The sequence below is a fragment of the Oncorhynchus mykiss genome, chromosome 4 (assembly GCF_057628025.1).
Source record: "Oncorhynchus mykiss isolate SJ-2025 chromosome 4, ASM5762802v1, whole genome shotgun sequence".
Taxonomy (NCBI): Eukaryota; Metazoa; Chordata; class Actinopteri; order Salmoniformes; family Salmonidae; genus Oncorhynchus; species Oncorhynchus mykiss.
Genome location: NC_143025.1, coordinates 24,222,337 through 24,245,495, shown reverse-complemented (window position 1 = coordinate 24,245,495; position 23,159 = coordinate 24,222,337). Strand labels below are relative to the sequence as shown.

Sequence of the window (23,159 nt, the reverse complement as noted above, 5' to 3'; positions counted from 1 at the left end):
AATGAATCATAAGATAACCAGGGAATAATCTTCTGTGTAGAAAATAACATAATTGACATTGCTTTCAGTGATGTGGTGCTAGTCTGATTATGCCTGGTCCTGTCCACGCTCTGTTCTAACGAGTCCTGTGCAGCTTGTGTGCATTGTATTCATGTTCCTGCAAATGTTATCTTTCAGGAACAGCTTATAGCTCCAACCATTCAAAAGTTAGAGACATATTTGCAGGAGAAAAACAGAAAGCACTCTGTTTATCACAACCGCATTTAGGTTATCAGAGGTTACGCACGTAACCACAGTTTTATGAACTTAGTGACACTTTTATTTTACCCAGAGCTTCTCTTACGACTCCCTTTTCAAATTAGGTGAGCAAATTAGGCGAGCCAGTCGGGTTGCCTCCCACAAATTTGCAGCATAAAACTGTACTTTCCCTAGGTTGGGGAGTTAGCTACTAAGGACACTGACGTGACATACAGTACATTTACTTTGCCTTTAGAAAGTATTCACACCCCTTGTTGTTACAAAGTGGGACTAAAATTGATATAATTGTAGTTTTTTGTGAACGATCTACACAAAATACTCTAACATTTGTAAAAAATAAATGAAAAATATACTGAACAAAAATATTAACGCAACATGTAAAGTGTTGGTCAAATGCTTCATGAGCTGAAATAAAAGATCCCAGAAATTTTCCATACGCACAAAAAACATATTTCTCACAAACTGTTGTGCACAAATTGGTTTACTAACCTGTTAGTGAGCATTTCTCCTTTGCCAAGATAATCCATCCACCTGACAGGTGTGGGATATCAAGAAGCTGATCAGCATGATCATTACAAAGGTTCAGCTTGTGCTGGGGACAATAAAAGGCCGCTCTAAAATGTGCAGTTTTGTAACACAGCACAATGCCAAAGATGTCTCAAGTTTTGAGGGAGAGTGCAATAAGTATGCTGACTGCAGGAATGTCCATCAGGCCTGTTGCCATATAATTGAATGTTAATTTCTCTACCATAAGCCGCCTCCAATGTCGTTTATAGAATTTGACAGTACGTCCAACCAGCCTCACAACCGCAGACCACGTGTAACCACGCCAGCCTCCACTTCATGCTTCTTCACCTGCGGGATCATCTCAGACCAGCCAACCGGACATCTGATTAAAATGAATAGTATTTCTGTCTGTAATACTGCCTTTTTTGGGGGGGGAAATCATTCTGATTGCCTGGGCCTGGCTGCACCCCTGCCCAGTAATGTGAAATCCATAGATAAGGCCCTGATTAATTAATTTCAATTGACTTATTTCCTTATATGTAGTGTAACTCAGAAAAATCATTGAAATTGTTCCATGTTGTGTTTATATTTTTGTTCAGTATACACTGGAGTTACTTACCAAGATGAGTGTCCTAGTCTCAGTTTTGACTTAATTTGTCCTGAAAATCTATGGCAAGACTTGAAAATGGCTGTCTAGCAATGATCAACAACCAACTTGACAGAGCTTGAAGAATTATATAAATAATAATGTTCAAATACTGTACAATCCATGTGGTCAACGCTCTTAGAGACTTACCCAGAAAGACTCAGAGCTGTAATATCTGCCAAAGGTGATTCTAACAGGGGGTTGAATACTCAGCTAATCAAATCAAATCAAATTTTATTGGTCACATACACATGGTTAGCAGATGTTAATGCGAGTGTAGCGAAATGCTTATAATTCTAGTTCCGACCATGCAGTAATATCTAACAAGTAATCTAACAATTTCGCAACATCTACCTTTTACACACAAGTGTAAAGGAATGAATAAGAGTATGTACATATAAATACACTGTTCAAAAAATAAAGGGAACACTAAAATAACACATCCTAGATCTGAATGAATGAAATATTCTTATTAAATACTTTTTTCTTTACATAGTTGAATGTGCTGACAACAAAATCACACAAAAATGATCAATGGAAATCAAATTTATCAACCCATGGAGGTCTGGATTTGGAGTCACACTCAAAATTAAAGTGGAAAACCACACTACAGGCTGATCCAACTTTGATGTAATGTCCTTAAAACAAGTCAAAATTAGGCTCAGTAGTGTGTGTGGCCTCCACATGCCTGTATGACCTCCCTACAACGCCTGGGCATGCTCCTGATGAAGTGGCAGATGGTCTCCTGAGGAATCTCCTCCCAGACCTGGACTAAAGCATCCGCCAACTCCTGGACAGTCTGTGGTGCAACGTGGCGTTGGTGGATGGAGCGAGACATGATTGCCAGATGTGCTCAATTGGATTCAGGTCTGGGGAACGGGCGGGCCAGTCCATAGCATCAATGCCTTCCTCTTGCAGGAACTGCTGACACACTCCAGCCACATGAGGTCTAGCATTGTCTTGCATTAGGAGGAACCCAGGGCCAACCGCACCAGCATATGGTCTCACAAGGGGTCTGAGGATCTCATCTCGGTACCTAATGGCAGTCAGGCTACCTCTGGCGAGCACATGGAGGGCTGTGCGGCTCCCCAAAGAAATGCCACCCCACACCATGATTGACCCACCGACAAACCGGTCATGCTGGAGGATGTTGCAGGGCTCTGGCAGTGCTCCTCCGGCTCCTCCTTGCACAAAGGCGGAGGTAGCGGTCCTGCTGCTGGGTTGTTGCCCTCCTACGGCCTCCTCCACGTCTCCTGATGTACTGGCCTGTCTCCTGGTAGTGCCTCCATGCTCTGGACACTACGCTGACAGACACAGCAAACCTTCTTGCCCCAGCTCGCATTGATGTGCCATCCTGGATGAGCTGCACTACCTGAGCCACTTGTGTGAGTTGTAGACTCCGTCTCATGCTACCACTAGAGTGAAAGCACCGCCAGCATTCAAAAGTGACCAAAACATCAGCCAGGAAGCATAGGAACTGAGAAGTGGTCTGTGGTCACCACCTGCAGAACCACTCCTTTATTGAGGGTGTCTTGCTAATTGCCTATAATTTCCACCTGTTGTCTATTCCATTTGCACAACAGCATGTGAAATTTATTGTCAATCGGTGTTGCTTCCTAAGTGGACAGTTTTATTTCACAGAAGTGTGATTGACTTGGAGTTACATTGTGTTGTTTAAGTGTTCCCTTTATTTTTTTGAGCAGTGTATATGAATGAGCGATGGCCGAACAGCATAGGCAAGATGCAGTAGATGGTATAGAGTACAGTATATTCATATGAGATGAGTAATGTAGGGTATATAAACATTATATAAAGTGGCATTGTTTAAAGTGACTAGTGATACATTTATTACATCCAATTTTTTATTATTACGCTGGCTAGAGATTTTAGTCAGTATGTTGGCAGCAGCCACTCAATGTTAGTGATGGCCTTTAGATAGAAAGGATAGATAGATAGAAGCTGTTTTTCAGTCTCTCGGTCCCAGCTTTGATGCACCTGTACTGACCTCGCCTTCTGGATGATAGCGGGGTGAACAGGCAGTGGCTCGGGTGGTTGTTGTCCTTGATGATCTTTTTGCCTTCCTGTGACATCGGGTTGTGTAGGTGTCCTGGAGGGCAGGTAGTTTGTGCCCGGTGATGAGTTGTGCAGACCTCACTACCCTCTGGAGAGCCTTACGGTGGTGGGCGGAGCAGTTGCCATACCAGGTGGTGATACAGCCCGACAGGATGCTCTCGATTGTGCATCTGTAAAAGTTTGTGAGTGTTTTTGGTGACAACCAACCTGAGGTTGAAGAGGCGCTGCTGCGCCTTCTTCACGATGCTCTGTGTGGGTGGACCATTTCAGTTTGTCTGTGATGTGTATGCCAAGGAACTTAAAACCTTCCACCTTCTCCACTACTGTACCGTCGATCTGGATAGGGGGTGCTCCCTCTGCTCTTTCCTGAAGTCCATGATCATCTCCTTTGTATTGTTGATGTTGAGTGTGAGGTTATTTTCCTGACACCACACTCCGAGGGCCCTCACCTCCTCCCTGTAGGCCGTCTCGTCGTTGTTGGTAATCAAGCCTACCACTGTAGTGTCGTCTGCAAACTTGATGATTGAGTTGGAGGCGTGCATGGCCACGTAGTCATGGGTGAACACCTTCCTAATTTTGAGTTGCACCCCCTTTTGCCCTCAGAAAAGCCACAATTCGTTTGGGTGATGGGCACTACAAGGTTTCGAAAGCATTCCACAGGGATGGTTACCCATGTTTACTCCTATGGTTCCCACAGTTGTGTGAAGTTGGTCGGATGTTCTTTGGGTGGTGGACCATTCTGATGTACACGGGAAACTTGAGCATGAAAAACCCAGCAGCATTGCAGTTCTTGACACACTCAAACCGCCTGACACCTACTACCATACCCTGTTCAAAGGGCACTTAAATATTTTTTATTGCCCATTCACTCTCTGAATGGCACACATCTACTCTAATTGAAGTGAATTTAACAGGTGACATCAATAAGGGACCATAGCTTTCACCTGGATTCACCTGGTCAGTTTGTCATGGAAAGAGCAGCTATAATCAGTGTATTAGTGTTTTATACTGAACAAAAATATAAACGCAAAATGTAAAGAAAGTGTTGGTCCCATGTTTCATGATCTGAAATTAAAAAAAGCTATCGATCTATCTATCTATCTATCTATCTATCTATCTATCTATCTATCTATTTATCATCATCTATCTATCTATCTATCTATCTATCTATCTATCTATCTGTCTGTTAGCTTGAAAATACAATGAGTGGTACTCAGTGATGTGTTATGTTGGATTTGCCCCAAACGTAAGGCTTTGTACCCACGACATAAAGTTAATTTCCACCTTTTTTTGCAGTTTTACTTCAGTGCCTTATTTCAAGCAGATGCATGTTTTGGAAAATGTGTATTCTGTACAGGCTTCCTTCTTTTCACTTTATCTGTTAGTATTGTGGAGTAACTTCAATGTTGTTTTTCCAGCCTCAGTTTTTTCCTTTAACAGCCATTCAACTCTGTAACTGTTTTAAAGTCACCATTACTCCCAAGTGGCGCAGCGGTCTAAGGCACTGCATCTCAGTGCCAGAGGCGTCACTACAGACACCCTGGTTCAAATCCAGGCTGTATCACAACCGGCCGTGATTGGGAGTCCCAAAGTGTGGCGCACAATTGCCCCAGCTTTGTCCGGATTTGGCCTGTGTAGGTCGTAATTGTTAGTAAGAGGTTTTTTTTACTGACTTGCCTAGTTAAATAAAGGTTAAATAAAAAATGTAAAAATATATAAATAAAATGGCCCCATGGTGAAATCCCTGAGCGGTTTCCTTCCTCCATGGCAACTGATTTAGGAAGGACGCCTATATCTTTGTTGTGACTGTGTATTGATAAACCATCCAAGTGTAATTAATAACTTGGAAAAACCTCCCTGATCTTTATGGTTGAATCTGTTTTTGAAATTCACTACTCAACTGAGGGACCTTACAGATAATTGTATGTGTGGGGTACAGAGATGAGATAGTCATTCAGAAATCATGTTAAACACTATTATTGCACACAGAGTGAGTCCATGCAACTTATTACGTATCTTGTTAAGCAAGCCTTGACTCCTGAACTTATTTAGGCTTGCCATAACAAAGGGGTTGAATAATTATTGACTCAAGACATATCAACTATAAATTTATAAATTTTTCAAAAATTCGAAAAACATGATTCCACTTTGTCAATTAGGTTAGTATTGTTGAGTAACTACAATGTTGTTGTCTTAAATATTTTTTGTCAATTTTCTCTTCTTTTGGCTTTATACTCCAAAAGGTTGCATTTTAAATTAAAGAACGACTATGAGGTTAAAGTGCACTGTCAGCTTTAATGTGAGGGTATTTTAGTACACCATGTCTACATCAAGCTTGTGACTCAACAAATTTGTTGGATGCAGTTGCCGGTTTGTTTTGGTTGTGTTTCAGATTATTTTGTGCCTAATGGAAATGAATGGTGTATAATGGAGTCACTTTTATTGTAAAAAAATAAATATACACTACCGTTCAAAAGTTTGGGGTAACTAAGAAATGTCCTTGTTTTTTAAAGAAAAACACATTTTTTTGCAACATCAAATTAATCAGAAATACAGTGTAGCCATTGTTAATGTTGTAAATGACTATTGTAGCTGGAAACAGCTGATTTTGGGGGGGAATACAGTGCCTTGCGAAAGTATTCGGCCCCCTTGAACTTTGCGACCTTTTGCCACATTTCAGGCTTCAAACATAAAGATATAAAACTGTATTTTTTTGTGAAGAATCAACAACAAGTGGGACACAATCATGAAGTGGAACGACATTTATTGGATATTTCAAACTTTTTTAACAAATCAAAAACTGAAAAATTGGGCGTGCAAAATTATTCAGCCCCTTTACTTTCAGTGCAGCAAACTCTCTCCAGAAGTTCAGTGAGGATCTCTGAATGATCCAATGTTGACCTAAATGACTAATGATGATAAATACAATCCACCTGTGTGTAATCAAGTCTCCGTATAAATGCACCTGCACTGTGATAGTCTCAGAGGTCCGTCAAAAGCGCAGAGAGCATCATGAAGAACAAGGAACACACCAGGCAGGTCCGAGATACTGTTGTGAAGAAGTTTAAAGCCGGATTTGGATACAAAAATATTTCCCAAGCTTTAAACATCCCAAGGAGCACTGTGCAAGCGATAATATTGAAATGGAAGGAGTATCAGACCACTGCAAATCTACCAAGACCTGGCCGTCCCTCTAAACTTTCAGCTCATACAAGGAGAAGACTGATCAGAGATGCAGCCAAGAGGCCCATGATCACTCTGGATGAACTGCAGAGATCTACAGCTGAGGTGGGAGACTCTGTCCATAGGACAACAATCAGTCGTATATTGCACAAATCTGGCCTTTATGGAAGAGTGGCAAGAAGAAAGCCATTTCTTAAAGATATCCATAAAAAGTGTTGTTTAAAGTTTGCCACAAGCCACCTGGGAGACACACCAAACATGTGGAAGAAGGTGCTCTGGTCAGATGAAACCAAAATTGAACTTTTTGGCAACAATGCAAAACGTTATGTTTGGCGTAAAAGCAACACAGCTCATCACACTGAACACACCATCCCCACTGTCAAACATGGTGGTGGCAGCATCATGGTTTGGGCCTGCTTTTCTTCAGCAGGGACAGGGAAGATGGTTAAAATTGATGGGAAGATGGATGGAGCCAAATACAAGACCATTCTGGAAGAAAACCTGATGAAGTCTGCAAAAGACCTGAGACTGGGACGGAGATTTGTCTTCCAACAAGACAATGATCCAAAACATAAAGCAAAATCTACAATGGAATGGTTCAAAAATAAACATATCCAGGTGTTAGAATGGCCAAGTCAAAGTCCAGACCTGAATCCAATCGAGAATATGTGGAAAGAACTGAAAACTGCTGTTCACAAATGCTCTCCATCCAACCTCACTGAGCTCGAGCTGTTTTGCAAGGAGGAATGGGAAAAAATGTCAGTCTCTCGATGTGCAAAACTGATAGAGACATACCCCAAGCGACTTACAGCTGTAATCGCAGCAAAAGGTGGCGCTACAAAGTATTAACTTAAGGGGGCTGAATAATTTTGCACGCCCAATTTTTCAGTTTTTGATTTGTTAAAAAAGTTTGAAATATCCAATAAATGTTGTTCCACTTCATGATTGTGTCCCACTTGTTGTTGATTCTTCACAAAAAAATACAGCTTTATATCTTTATGTTTGAAGCCTGAAATGTGGCAAGAGGTCGCAAAGTTCAAGGGGGCTGAATACTTTCGCAAGGCACTGTATCTACATAGGTGTACAGAGGCCCATTATCAGCAACCATCACTTCTGTGTTCCAGTGGCATGTTGTGTTAGCTAATTCAAGTTTATCATTTTAAAAGGCTAATTGTTCATTAGGAAACCCTTTTGCAATTATGTTAGCACAGATGAAAACTGTTGTTCTGATTAAAGAAGCAATAAAACTGGCCTTCTTTAGACTAGTTGAGTATCTGGAGCATCAGCATTTGTGGGTTCGGTTACAGGTTCAAAATGGCCAGAAACAAAGACCTTTCTTCTGGAACTCGTCAGTCTATTCTTGTTCTGAGAAATTAAATATTTTCCATGGGAGAAATTGCCAAGAAAACTGAAGATCTCATGCAACGCTGTGTACTACTACTCCCTTCACAGAACAGCGCAAACTGTCTCTAACCAGAATAGAAAGAGGAGTGGGAGGCCATTGTGCACAGCTGAGCAAGTGGACATGTACATTAGTGTCTAGTTTGAGAAACAGACCCCTCACAAGTCCTCAACTGGCAGCTTCAATAAATAGTACCTGCAAAACACCAGTCTCATAGTCAACAGTGAAGAGGCAACCTTTTAGGCAGAGTTCCTCTATTCAGTGTCTTGTCTTCTTTTACCCATCTTAATCTTTACTTTTTATTGGCCAGTCTGATATATGTCTTGTTCTTTGTAGCCACCCTTTGCCTTGATGACAGCTTTGCACATTCATGGCATTCTCTCAACGTGCTTCACCTGGAATGCTTTTCCAACCGTCTTGAAGGAGTTCCCACATATGCTGATCACCTGTTGGCTGCTTTTCCTTCACTCTGCGGTCCAACTCATCCCAAACCATCTCAATTGAGTTGAGGTCGGGTGATTGTGGACTCCAGGTCATCTGATGCAGCACCATCACTCTCCTTCTTGGTCAAATAGCCCTTACACAGTCTGGAGATGTGTTTTCAGTCATTGTCCTGTTGAAAAACAAATTATTGTCCCACTAAGCGCAAACCAGATGGGATGGCATATCGCTGCAGAATGCTGTGGTACCCATGCTGGTTAAGTGTGCCTTGAATTCTAAGTAAATCACTGACAGTGTCACCAGCAAAGCACCCCCACACCATCACACTTCCTCCTCCATGCTTCACGGTGGGGACAAAGGACAGATGTCCACCGGTTTAATGTCCATTACTCATGTTTCTTGGCCCAAGCAAGTCTCTTCTTATTATTGGTGTCCTTTAGTAGTGGTTTCTTTGCAGCAAATCAACCATGAAGGCCTGATTCACGCAGTCTGCATTGAACAGTGGATGTTGAGATGTGTCTGTTACTTGAACTCCGTGAAGCATGTATTTTGGCTGCAATCTGAGGTGCAGTTAACTCTAATGAACTTATCCTCTGCAGCAGAGATAACTCTGGGTCTTTGATTCCTGTGACGGTCCTCATGAGAGCCAGTTTCATCATAGCGCTTGATGGTTTTTGTGACTACACTTGAAGAAACGTTCAAAGTTGTTGAAATTTTCCGGATTGACTGACCTTCATGTCTTAAAGTAATGATGGACAGTCATTTCTCTTTGCTTATTCTTACCATAATATAGACTTGGTCTTTTACCAAATAGGGCTATCTTCTGTATACCACCCCTACCTTGTCACAACGCAACTGATTGGCTGAAACGCATTAAGAAGGAAAGAAATTCCACAAATTAACTTTTAACAAGGCACACCTGTTAATTGAAATGCATTTCAGGTGAGTACTTCATTAAGCTGTTTGAGAGAATGTCAAGAGTGTGCAAAGCTGTCATCAAGGCAAAGGGTGAAGAATCTCATCTCAAATATATTTTGATTTGTTTAACATTTTTTGGTTACTACATGATTCCAAATGTGTTATTTCATAGTTTTGAGGTCTTCACTATTATTCTACAATGCAGAAAAAAATTAAAATAAAGAAAAACCCTTGAATGAGTATGTGGGTCCAAACTTTGGACTGGTATTGTATATATAATATGTTTCTAAACACTTCTACATTATTGTGGATGCTACCATGATTACGAATAATCCTGAATGAATTGTGAATATAGTTACAGACGCACCAATATCATAGCCTCCCAAAAATTCTAACCTCACATTATTGTGATGGTGAGAGGTTATATGATATTTGTGTGTCTGTAACTTTCTTACTCATTGTTATTCACGATTTATTCAGTTGTTTAGAAACATATTATATATATTTTTTGTCAAATCAGTCAAAGTGATTGTTCTGATAGAGGACAGTGCAAAGAAACAATTGCTGCCTTACAGCCAGCTACTGCACAATCTCTCTTGCTTTTGGCCGTGAATCCCTAGCTACCTCTCCTGTGCATGTCATCAATTTGACCGGGCAGGATAGTAGGAGGGGATATGGAAGTCAAAGATGAATTGTCATTGGTCTATTACAATCAGACCACCAGGTGACGTTATGTGGTGGCCAAAACACCTACTTTGCCTTGTCTTAACAGAAGATCAGAGACTGTTGCAGCCTGCCTGCCTTGGTGGAGTATAGAGCTCCACCTTGGAGTTAAAGAAGCTTAACAAATAGATTACAGGTATGAGACACAGCCACTAAATAAGACAATCTGAATTGGTGAAAAAGAAGAAAGAGGACCAATATAAGTCAGAAAATGAGGATGTATTTGCCTGAGGAAAAGCTGAAAGTAGGCTGGCAACAGATGTGCAGGGCAGTGAAGTTTAATTGAAATGCCAGCAGCGATGGTCTTATCTCCACGGTACAGGAGCCTGCTGCCAGTCAGAACATCAGTTAAATGTCATTTTACCTAAGTCTGAATCAGCCTGCCACAATCCCTGCTCCTGTGATGGCAAGGAGGGAGGGGGAGGAGGAGCGGGGTTTGTAATAGGATTTCAGTAGTACACAGTTCACTTCCACCACCTGGACTAAGTTGGTAATTTGATATGGTCCATCAATAGGATTCATTTACTGTACAATGATAATATTATTCTCATTATTTATATATTTATTAAAACCTCTCCCCTGATCCTAATCAGGATCCTGGTGGAGGAGTGGGACCCCAAGACATATCCCTCACATAGCCATGAATTCATGTTTTAAAGCCAAGCTGGCCCCATGGTAGCCTGCGTGTTTCAGCTTGATCATCTCCTAGGCCACCGTTTCACCACGCTATCTGTTGACAGACATGTCTTTTCATCTCTACTTTATAGTGTGTTGTGCTATCATGCGTTGAAGCACACTTTCTTATCTCTATTCAGGCATAATAATCAGTCATTATATACAATTGACTGTGTTGTGTTGACATCGTGAACTTCCCCCCTTTTCTCATTCAGTCCATTGCTGATATTTCTACCCGTTCATATCATCCCCTTTTTCTTGTTCACAAATTCTACCAATCTAATGGAATGTTCACATTTTTCTTTCAGAGGGTGATTTTCAACATTGTCAACTTCAGCAAGACCAAGAGCCTGTACAGGGATGGCATGTCTCCCGTGGTGAAGTCCACCAGCCGGCCTAAATGGTACAGTCACACTTTAAAGAAAACTAAAACAAAAAACACGTCACTTAATGTGATAGAAGGGAGTGTCCTATCTTTATGATGAAAGCTTAAACCCAAATGTTAACTGAGGTTTTACTTTAAACCTGAAACTTTCATGTTTATTATGATAGGAGAACCTACATGTAGTCAACCTCAGGCCATAACAGATAGCTAAATCCAGCAAAACTGTCAGAATCAGAGTCATCTAACAGGTGCATAAAGGGGCTGTTGATCTCACTCAACACGTCTATACCAATGAAGTTGAGGGTAGATTTGTAGATGTTCTGTCCAAAGTACTACTTGCTTGTGGATCATTTAGTTGTCCTCTAATTTCTCTGGAACTATCTGTTCAACCTGTGCGTCTTTAGTTTTCCAGACCTTCAAAATAGGGTGTTTGAAGTTGTGAGATTGGAGATGTTGCTAGAGATGTTGTTTCCATGACAGCGATGGCCTGGTAGTTTGAGGGACAGTGACAGGGATGTTGATTAGATAATTAGAACTGAGACGAGAACAGCTGCATACGTAACACTTTGTCGTAGACGTGGACCTACGTAGGTTTCATTTTCTCCTGTAACTGAAAACTGTCCTCTGTGTCACACTGCTTTGTGTCAAATGTAAGACCCCTTACCAGCTATATTAGGTATTTCCACAGACCTGCTTAGTCATAATGTACCTATTCATCTCTGTTACTTTATCTGTGATCATGTATAGTTTTGCATCATTCTTTTAAATTCCATTGATTTGTGGGTCGTTCCACGAAATGAGTGCCTTTTGCGACCTTATGCTATTTTTTGTAGACATTGTGTAACGGTTTTCTTGATGAGAAGGAGAGTCGGACCAAAATGCGGCGTGTCTATTGCAATCCATGTTTAATGAAGTAACACACTAAACACAAACACTACCAAAACAATAAACTTAATGAAAACCGAAACAGCCTATACTTGTGTATCCTAACACAGAACAATGACATCAGGACACTAAGGACAATCACCCACGACAAACTCAAAGAATATGGCTGCCTAAATATGGTTCCCAATCAGAGACAACGATAAACACCTGCCTCTGATTGAGAACCACTTCAGACAGCCATAGACTTAGCTAGAACACCCCACTAGCTACAATCCCCATACATACACACCACATACAAAAACCCATGCCACACCCTGGCCTGACCAAATAAATAAAGATAAACACAAAAATACTTTGACCAGGGTGTGACAGAACCCCCCCCCTAAGGTGCGGACTCCCGAACGCACCTCAAAACAATAGGGAGGGTCCGGGTGGGCGTCTGTCCATGGTGGCGGCTCCGGCGCGGGACGTGGACCCCACTCAATCAATGTCTTAGTCCCTTCTCCTCGCGTCCCTGGATAGTCCACCCTCGCCGCCGACCATGGCCTAGTAGTCCTCACCCAGAACCCCACTGGACTGAGGAGCAGATCGGGACTGAGGGGCAGCTCGGGACTGAGGCAGCTCGGAACTGAGGGGAAGCTCAGGAGTGAGAGGAAGCTCAGGAGTGAGAGGAAGCTCAGGAGTGAGAGGAAGCTCAGGCAGGTTGATGAATCTACCAGATCCTGGCTGGCTGGTGGTTTCGGCAGATCCTGGCTGACTGGCAGATCCTGGTCGACTGGCAGATCTGGAAGAGTCTGGTCGACTGGCAGATCTGGAAGAGTCTGGTCGACTGGCAGATCTGGAAGAGTCTGGTCGACTGGCAGATCTGGAAGAGTCTGGTCGACTGGCAGATCTGGAAGAGTCTGGTCGACTGGCAGATCTGGAAGAGTCTGGTCGACTGGCAGATCTGGAAGAGTCTGGTCGACTGGCAGATCTGGAAGAGTCTGGTCGACTGGCAGATCTGGAAGAGTCTGGTCGACTGGCAGCTCTGGCTGCTCCATGCTGACTGGCTGCTCCATGCTGACTGACAGCTCTGGCTGCTCCATGCTGACTGGCAGCTCTGGCTGCTCCATGCTGACTGGCAGCTCTGGCTGCTCCATGCTGACTGGCTGCTCCATGCTGACTGGCAGCTCTGGCTGCTCCATGCTGACTGGCTGCTCCATGCTGACTGGCTGCTCTGGCTGCTCCATGCTGACTGGCTGCTCTGGCTGCTCCATGCTGACTGGCTGCTCCATGCTGACTGGCTGCTCCATGCTGACTGGCTGCTCCATGCTGACTGGCGGCCCTGGCTGCTCCATGCTGACTGGCGGCCCTGGCTGCTCCATGCTGACTGGCGGCCCTGGCTGCTCCATGCTGACTGGCGGCCCTGGCTGCTCCATGCTGACTGGCGGCCCTGGCTGCTCCATGCTGACTGGCGGCCCTGGCTGCTCCATGCTGACTGGCGGCCCTGGCTGCTCCATGCTGACTGGCGGCCCTGGCTGCTCCATGCAGACTGGCAGCTCTGGCGGCTCCTTGCAGACTGGCAGCTCTGGCGGCTCCTTGCAGACAGGCAGCTCTGGCGGCTCCTTGCAGACAGGCAGCTCTGGCAGCTCCTTGCAGACTGGCAGCTCCTTGCAGACTGGCAGCTCCTTGCAGACTGGCAGCTCTATGCTAACTGGCAGCTCTATGCTAACTGGCAGCTCTATGCTAACTGGCAGCTCTATGCTAACTGGCAGCTCTATGCTAACTGGCAGTTCTGAACAGGCGGGAGACTCCGGCAGCGCTGTAGAGAAGGAAGGCTCTAACAGCGCTAAACAGGCGGGAGACTCCGACAGCGCTGGAGAGGAGGAGGGCTCCGACAGCGCTGGACAGGCGAGGCGCACTGTAGGCCTGATGCGTGGTGCTGGCACTGGTGGTACTGGGCCGAGGACACGCACAGGAAGCCTGGTGCGGGGAGCTGCTACCGGAGGGCTGGGGTGTGGAGGTGGCACAGGATGGGTTAGACCGTGAAGGCGTACTGGAGATCTTGAGAGCGGTGCTGGCACAGGACGTGCAAGGCTAGGGAGGTGCACAGGAGGCCTGGTACGTGAGACTGGCACCATCTTCACCAGCCGACTAACACGCACCTCAGGACGAGTATGGAGCGCTGACCCAGGTGCCATCAAATCCCCGACACGCTCCGTCGGGCGAATTCCATGTTTAAAACACCAACACAGCAACTCCCTCATTTCTCTCTCCTCCAATTTCCCCATTAACTCCTTCACAGTCTCTGTTTCGCTCACCTCCAACACCGGCTCTGGTTCTGGTCTCCTCCTTGGCTCCTCACGATAAACAGGGAGAGTTGGCTCAGGTCTGGCTCCTGACTCTGCCACACTCTCCCTGAGCCCCCCCCCAATAAATTTTTGGGGCTGACTATGGGGCCTCCGTCCGCGCCGCCTTGCTTGCTTCGCAAACTCCATTCTCCTATATCCTTCCGCGCACTGCTCCATCGAATCCCAGGCGGGCTCCGGCACTCTCCCTGGGTCGACCGCCCACCTGTCTATCTCCTCCCAAGAAGTATAGTCCATACTGTACTCCACTTTGGGCTGTTCTTGCCTGTTGACACGCTGCTTGGTCCCTTTGTGGTGGGTGATTCTGTAACGGTTTTCTTGATGAGAAGGAGAGTCGGACCAAAATGCGGCGTGTCTATTGCAATCCATGTTTAATGAAGTAACACACTAAACACAAACACTACCAAAACAATAAACTTAATGAAAACCGAAACAGCCTATACTTGTGTATCCTAACACAGAACAATGACATCAGGACACTAAGGACAATCACCCACGACAAACTCAAAGAATATGGCTGCCTAAATATGGTTCCCAATCAGAGACAACGATAAACACCTGCCTCTGATTGAGAACCACTTCAGACAGCCATAGACTTAGCTAGAACACCCCACTAGCTACAATCCCCATACATACACACCACATACAAAAACCCATGCCACACCCTGGCCTGACCAAATAAATAAAGATAAACACAAAAATACTTTGACCAGGGTGTGACACATTGTGCAGAAAAATATAATTTTATAAGCCTTTTATATTAAATGAAGTGCCCTTTAATATATAGACCATGTCGGACATTCAATAAAGTGCCAAAATGCAGCATTTTGACATGGCCCCTGTGCATCCTCTATGACTTCTAGGAAGATTTTAACCCACTTCAAATCAAATTTTATTGGTCACGTAAAATTCAGTGATCAATTAACAGTGCAGTAATACCTAACAATACAAAACAATACACACAAATCCCAAAAATGTAAAGAAAGGAATTTAGAAATATCAGGACGAGCAATGTCAGAGTCGGGAACAGTGCATTCGGAAGGTATTCAGACCCCTTGACTTTTTCCCGTTACAGCTTTACTCTAAAATGTATTCAATAATGTTTTTCCCTCATCAATCTACACACAATACCCTATATTGACAAATCAGAAACAGGTTTTTAGAAATGTATTGTAATTTATTAACAATAAAAACAGAAATACCTTATTTACATAAGTATGCATACCCTTTTTTAAGAGACTCGAAATTGAGCTCAGGTGCATCCTGTTTCCATTGATAATCCTTGAGATGGTTCTACAACTTGATTGTTGTCCACCTGTGGTATATTCAATTGATTGGACATGATTTGGAAAGGCACACACCTCTCTATATAAGGTCCCACAGTTGACAGTGCATGTCAGAGCAAATAACAAGCCATGAGGTCAAAGGAATTGTCCGTAGGTGGTCAGAGATTGTATCGATGCACAGATCTGGGGAAGGGTACCAAAAAGTATCTGCAGCATTGAAGGTCCCAGAGAACACAGTGGCCTCCATCATTCTTAATTGGAAGAAGTTTGGAACCACCAAGACTCTTCCTAGAGCTGGCCGCCCGGCCAAACTGAGCAATCGGGAGAAGGGCCTTGGTCAGGGAGGTGACCAAGAACCCGATGGTCAATCTGATAGAGCTGTAGAGTTCCTCTGTGGAGATAGGAGAACCTTCCAGAAGGAGAACCATCTCTGCAGCACTCCACCAATCAGGCCTTTTTGGACACCTACAGCACCCGATGTCACAGGAAGGCAAAACAGATCATCAAGGACAACAACCACCCAAGCCACTGCCTATTCACCAGCGCTATCATCCAGAAGGCGAGGTCAGTACAGGTGCATCAAAGCTGGGACCGAAAGACTGAAAAACAGCTTCTATCTGAAGGCCATCAGACTGTTAAACAGCCACCACTAACAATGAGAGGCTGCTGCCAACATACAGACTCAAATCTCTGGCCACTTAAATAAATGGACCTAATAAAGGTATCACTAGTCACTTTAAATAACACCACTTGAATAATGTTTACATATCCTACATTACTCATCTCATATGTATATACTGTATTCTATACCATCTACTGCATCTTGCCTATGCCGCACGCTATCGCTCATCCATATATTTATATGTAGATATTCTATTCATCCCTTTACATTCGTGTGTATTTGTGTGTATAAGGTAGTTGTTGTGAATTTGTCAGATTACTGCATAGTCAGAACTAGAAGCACAAGCATTTTGCTACACTCACATTAACATCTGCTAACCATGTGTATGTGACCAATAACATTTGATTTGATTTTATGGTAGAGTGGCCAGATCGAAGCCACTCTTTAGTAAAAAGCACATGACAGCCCGCTTGGAGTTTGCCAAAAGGCACCTAAAGGACTCTCAGATCATGAGAAACAAGATTCTCTGGTCTGATGAAGTCAAGATTGAACTTTTTGGCCTGAATGCCAACCGTCACATCTGGAGAAAACAAGGCACCATCCTTACGGTGAAGCATGGTGGTGGCAGCATCATGCTGTGGGGATGTTTTTCAGCGGCAGGGACTGGGAGACTAGTCAGGATCAAGGCGAAGATGAATGGAGCAAAGTATAGAGAGATCCTTGATGAAAACCTGCTCTATAGCGCTCAGGAACTCAGACTGGGGTGAAGGTGGGCTCAGGGTCAGGGCAGGCAGAGGTCAATAATCCAGGGTGGTGTGACAAGGTACAGAACGGCAGCCAGGCTCAGGGTCAGGGCAGGCAGAATGGTCAAAAACAGGAACTAGAAAAAGACAGGAGCAAGGGGAAAATGCTGGGAGGCTTGACAAACAAAGAACACAGGTATAAATACACAGGGGATAATGGGGAAGATGGGCAACACCTGGAGGGGAGTGGAAACAATCACAAAGACAGGTGAAACAGATCAGGGTGTGACAGTACCGGGAGGGAGGGTGTCGTGGGGCTGGGTGCATCTGCCAGACATGCTGAGGCACAGGGCTGACGTGGGAAACAGGGTTACGTGATCAAGTGTGCCCATTCAACAGGAGCCTCTGTCATAAGGCGATCAAGGGCAGCCATCAAAACTATTAAAAACAATGAAAATAAAAACTTAAATATTAACTACACAACAAACATAAGAGTATAAAAAAATTAAAGAACAACAATAAACACAGAACGACTATAAAGGTGATTAAGATATCTATGTCCACAGATATCTATGTCCACATTCTGCATGTTTTGCAGTTGACCAATGGCTTTCTTGGATAGACCAGACAGGGGGGTGTTACAGAAGTTAAGCAAGCTTGTAATAAAAGCATGGATGAGTCTCTCTGTATCAGCCTGAGAAAGAAACAGCCGCACCTTGGCAATGTTTGTCAGGTTGTAAAAATCTATTTTGGTCATATTCCTATTGTGTGATTCGAAATTGAGTTCAGAATCTAAAATAACACCTAGGTTTTTTACCTGTTTTTTTTTTACCTACCTCTTTATTGCCTGTGAATTAAAATATTCAGCCAGATTCTATCTCTGTGCTTTGGCTCCAAGATAAGTACCTCGGTCTTAGAAAATATGTGATTTTCTGCTGCTAGGGCTGGTGGTGGATAGTTTTGCAATGGTAAAATCAGAGAATCACACTGCAAAGAGATGAGTTATGTCCTAGCTTGAGCCTGCCCCCTCTCAGGGAAAACCCATATTCCTCGAAGGAAACCAGAGAGATCAGAAGTCGGACAGTTCAATTGTCTGCAAGCTCTTCATCATGCAGCTCGAGGGTGGATGAGCAGAATTTTAAAAAGCCCACAGACCTGTTGAGAGCAGGCTGACTCCAAACACCCACGCATGAGCTGTGCATTGGCTTTGATCCACTTAACTACAGAGCAGTGAAGTTCACTTGGGAGATATATCAAGAAGTGAGAGGGCTTCTAATAAAAAGTCCCATTTGGATAACAATGACCGAGGGGCTTTCACAATACATTAACTCACTGGCTCTTAAACATTACATCGGATGACATCTCCCCATCTCTCCGCCATTCTGATCCAACTAATACTGATGGACGGTTTCAGAATGGACCAGCAGCTCACGTGGTGCTCCAGGTATGTCAGCTCCCTCAACGCTAGCATTTATCACCTGGCATAACCTGCTTGCTGTAACACAGTATAAATCCAGTGCTTTTTCTCCTCTAATTACTGCACCTTCAGGCTCACGATGGATCCCTGCACTTGGCAATGGGCTCTAATCGGAATGCTTTCTCTCACAGGGGAACACAACCTAGCACCCAGTAGCGCAATGAGGGGCCCCAGGAAGAACTGCTCCTGCGGAGAGATAAAGACTTCAACTTTTGGGTTAAAAGGGACTTTTCTACTGATAAATACAGCAAAAGCAATCTATTCTCTATTTCCTCCCTGTCTGTCACCCTCTCTCTCTTCTCTGGTTCTCTTTTTCTTCTTTATCCCATCCTGCATTGATCAGGTAGTTAAAATTCTTTGCAATTTGCTTGATTTTTTCCATATCTGTGACTGTCAAAAGAAGATGCTTTGTTGTCATAGTGGAAAGCAAATGGAGAAGCTGTTAAAAGCATCTAGACCACATGTGGCCAAACAAACAATGCCATGTTCGGTCTTAGTAATCTCACAGAGTTTTATTCATTCCTTCAGATGTCTTTAAAAAAAACACTGAGGATCCCTTTCTACAGTTTTACTGAAAGATGTGTTTAAACAAGGTATTAGAATAACGAGGTACTCATGCTGTGCCTGTCCCTTAAATATTTATCCACAAGATGTCATGGATCCCCCCCGGAACTGCTGCTCATTCTGTTCACCAGCTATGGAGGTCTACGTCACCGGCCTTCTAGGCATTATTGATTATTATTACCACCAACCCCGGACTGTCTTGTCTCATTATGCACACCTGGTTCCCATTCCCCCTGATTAGTTTGTGTATATATGTGCCCTGTTCCCCATTGTACTTGACGATTATTGTCCCACGTCCGTTGGTCTTGTGAGTACCTGTGCTCTGTTGTATCAGTTCTTGTGCTACAATGAGGGAAAAAAGTATTTGATCCCCTGCTGATTTTGTATGTTTGCCCACTGGCAAAGAAATGATCAGTCTATCATTTTAATGGTAGGTTTATTTGAACAGTGAGAGACAGAATAACAACAAAAGAATCCAGAAAAACGTATGTCAAAAATGTTATAAATTGATTTGCATTTTAATGAGGGAAATAAGTATTTGACCCTTTCTCAATCAGAAAGATTTCTGGCTCCCAGGTGTCTTCTATACAGGTAACGAGCTGAGATTAGGAGCACACTCTTAAAGGGAGTGCTCCTAATCTCGATTTGTTACCTGTATAAAAGACACCTGTCCACAGAAGCAATCAATCAATCAGATTCCAAACTCTCCACCATGGCCAAAACCAAAGAGCTCTGCAAGGATGTCAGGGACAAGATTGTAGACCTACACAAGACTGGAATGGGCTACAAGACCATCGCCAAGTAGCTTGGTGAGAAGGTGACAACAGTTGGTGGGATTATTCGCAAATGGAAGAACTGTCAATCTCCCTCGTCCTGGAGCTCCATGCCAGATCTCACCTCGTGGAGTTGCAATGATAATGAGAACGGTGAGGAATCAGCCCAGAACTACACGGGAGGATCTTGTCAATTGTCTCAAGGCAGCTGGGACCATAGTCACCAAGAAACAATTGGTAACACACTACGCCGTGAAGGACTGAAATCCTGCAGGTCCCCCTGCTCAAGAAAGCACATATACATGCCCGTCTGAAGTTTGCCAATGAATATCTGGATGATTCAGAGGACAACTGGGTGAAAGTGTTGTGGTCAGATGAGACCAAAATGGAGCTCTTTGGCATCAACTCAACTCGCCGTGTTTGGAGGAGGAGGGATGCTGCCTATGACCCCAAGAACCCCATCCCCACCGTCAAACATGGAGGTGGAAACATTATGCTTTGGGGGTGTTTTTCTGCTAAGGGGACAGGACAATTTCACCGCATCAAAGGGACGATGGACGGGGCCATGTACCGTCAAATCTTGGGTGAGAACCTCCTTCCCTCTGCCAGGGCATTGAAAATGGGTCGTGGATGAGTATTCCAGCATGACAATGACCCAAAACACACGGCCAAGGCAACAAAGGAGTGGCTCAAAAAGAAGCACATTAAGGTCCTGGAGTGGCCTAGCCAGTCTCCAGACCTTAATCCCATAGAAAATCTGTGGAGGGAGCTGAAGGTTCGAGTTGCCTAACGTCAGCCTTAATGACTTGAAGATCTACAAAGAGGAGTGGGACAAAATCCCTCCTGCGATGTGTGCAAACCTGGTGGTCAAATACAAGAAACGTCGGACCTCTGATTGCCAACAAGCGTTTTGCCACGTACTAAGTCAAGTTTTGCAGAGGGGTCAAATACTTATTTCCCTCCTTAAATGCAAATCAATTTATAACATTTTTTTGTTGTTATTCTGTCTCTCACTGTTCAAATAAACCTATCATTAAAATGATAGACTGATCATTTCTTTGTCAGTGGGCAAACGTACAAAATCAGCAGGGGATCAAATACTTTAACCCCTCACTGTACATGTTATTGTGCACTTGTTATTACAGGTCTCATCCTGTGTATTATTTAGAGGCTCTTTTGTTTGGGTTACCCTGTATTCATGTGTTTGTTTTGGGCTTCGTCCCCGTGGTTTTCATGACGTACTTTATTTTGGGTGTAGAATTTTTTTTTCAACGATGACGTATTCCTGCGCCTGTCTCCTGTCATTATACACCGTGACACGAGCTTAATTTCTTAAAAACATGACCAGAGTTATAACTACAATCCTTAATTGAAACAATAACAAAGCAGCCTCTGTTTTGGTAAAAAGCTGTGGGATGGGTCTTGAGAATTTGAACCACTCTCAAGTTAATAGACAGAGAGGTATGGATGCAAGGACTGACCATCCATGATATCAAAAGTATAATTTTAACTGTGTTTTGAGGCTATATATATATAGCCTATATATATATATATATATATATATATATATTGTTTACATTTACTTGGTTTACAAACATCTGAGTAAAACAAGCTTTTATTTTGGGTTCTGCTGGGGTACGCCAGTTGAACTAAACGCATGATGCATCTATACGTTATGTTCTTCAAGAATCAACGTGTATATAATTTATACGTACAAAAATGGATGTAGCAATTAAACTAGCTTTAAACGATTAGTGCATTATTAAATAGCTTAAAACCAATAGGCTTACGGTAACCGATAGCTCCTGTTGAGGACAACGTAAATAACTTTATTCAACCTTGAATCAAGAGTTTTGCGACTCAAAATATCAACAGTATCACCACCTAATTTGTTGATATACTGTATGCCCTACTATTAAGAGTGACAGCAGATGTTTACTGTAGCCTATTAGTCGCCTCCCAACTTTGTATTAATCCAAGGCAGCAGCTACTCTTCCTGGGGTCAAAACATATTAAAGCACCTACATTACATATGAAACAAAAGATAAAACAGGACATCATATAACATTATTACACCACTACATATCTACAATAGAAAATGATTAATACCACCATACAACATTATCACAATGTACAGTGCCTTGCGAAAGTATTCGGCCCTCTTGAACTTTGCGACCTTTTGCCACATTTCAGGCTTCAAACATAAAGATATAAAACTGTATTTTTTTGTGAAGAATCAACAACAAGTGGGACACAATCATGAAGTGGAACGACATTTATTGGATATTTCAAACTTTTTTAACAAATCAAAAACTGAAAAATTGGGCGTGCAAAATTATTCAGCCCCCTTAAGTTAATACTTTGTAGCGCCACCTTTTGCTGTGATTACAGCTGTAAGTCGCTTAGGGTGTGTCTCTATCAGTTTTGCACATTGAGAGACTGACATTTTTTCCCATTCCTCCTTGCAAAACAGCTCGAGCTCAGTGAGGTTGGATGGAGAGCATTTGTGAACAGCAGTTTTCAGTTCTTTCCACAGATTCTCGATTGGATTCAGGTCTGGACTTTGACTTGGCCATTCTAACACCTGGATATGTTTATTTTTGAACCATTCCATTGTAGATTTTGCTTATGTTTTGGATCATTGTCTTGTTGGAAGACAAATCTCCGTCCCAGTCTCAGGTCTTTTGCAGACTCCATCAGGTTTTCTTCCAGAATGGTCCTGTATTTGGCTCCATCCATCTTCCCATCAATTTTAACCATCTTCCCTGTCCCTGCTGAAGAAAAGCAGGCCCAAACCATGATGCTGCCACCACCATGTTTGACAGTGGGGATGGTGTGTTCAGGGTGATGAGCTGTGTTGCTTTTACGCCAAACATAACGTTTTGCATTGTTGCCAAAAAGTTCAAATTTGGTTTCATCTGACCAGTGCACCTTCTTCCACATGTTTGGTGTGTCTCCCAGGTGGCTTGTGGCAAACTTTAAACAACACTTTTTATGGATATCTTTAAGAAATGGCTTTCTTCTTGCCACTCTTCCATAAAGGCCAGATTTGTGCAATATACGACTGATTGTTGTCCTATGGACAGAGTCTCCCACCTCAGCTGTAGATCTCTGCAGTTCATCCAGAGTGATCATGGGCCTCTTGGCTGCATCTCTGATCAGTCTTCTCCTTGTATGAGCTGAAAGTTTAGAGGGACGGCCAGGTCTTGGTAGATTTGCAGTGGTCTGATACTCCTTCCATTTCAATATT

At 43.3% G+C, this 23,159-nt stretch overlaps 1 protein-coding gene across 2 annotated transcripts in view; it reads left to right on the top strand.

Moving 5' to 3' along the window:
• The window catches only part of LOC110522763 (cytosolic carboxypeptidase 6), a 472,883-nt gene that overhangs the window by 193,547 nt on the left and 256,177 nt on the right, over nucleotides 1-23,159 (top strand). For both annotated transcript variants that reach the window (XM_036969475.2, XM_090231547.1), the window contains exon 4: nucleotides 11,135-11,229. In XM_036969475.2, the coding sequence (XP_036825370.1) occupies nucleotides 11,135-11,229 (95 nt within the window). The remainder of the gene's footprint in view (nucleotides 1-11,134; nucleotides 11,230-23,159) is intronic.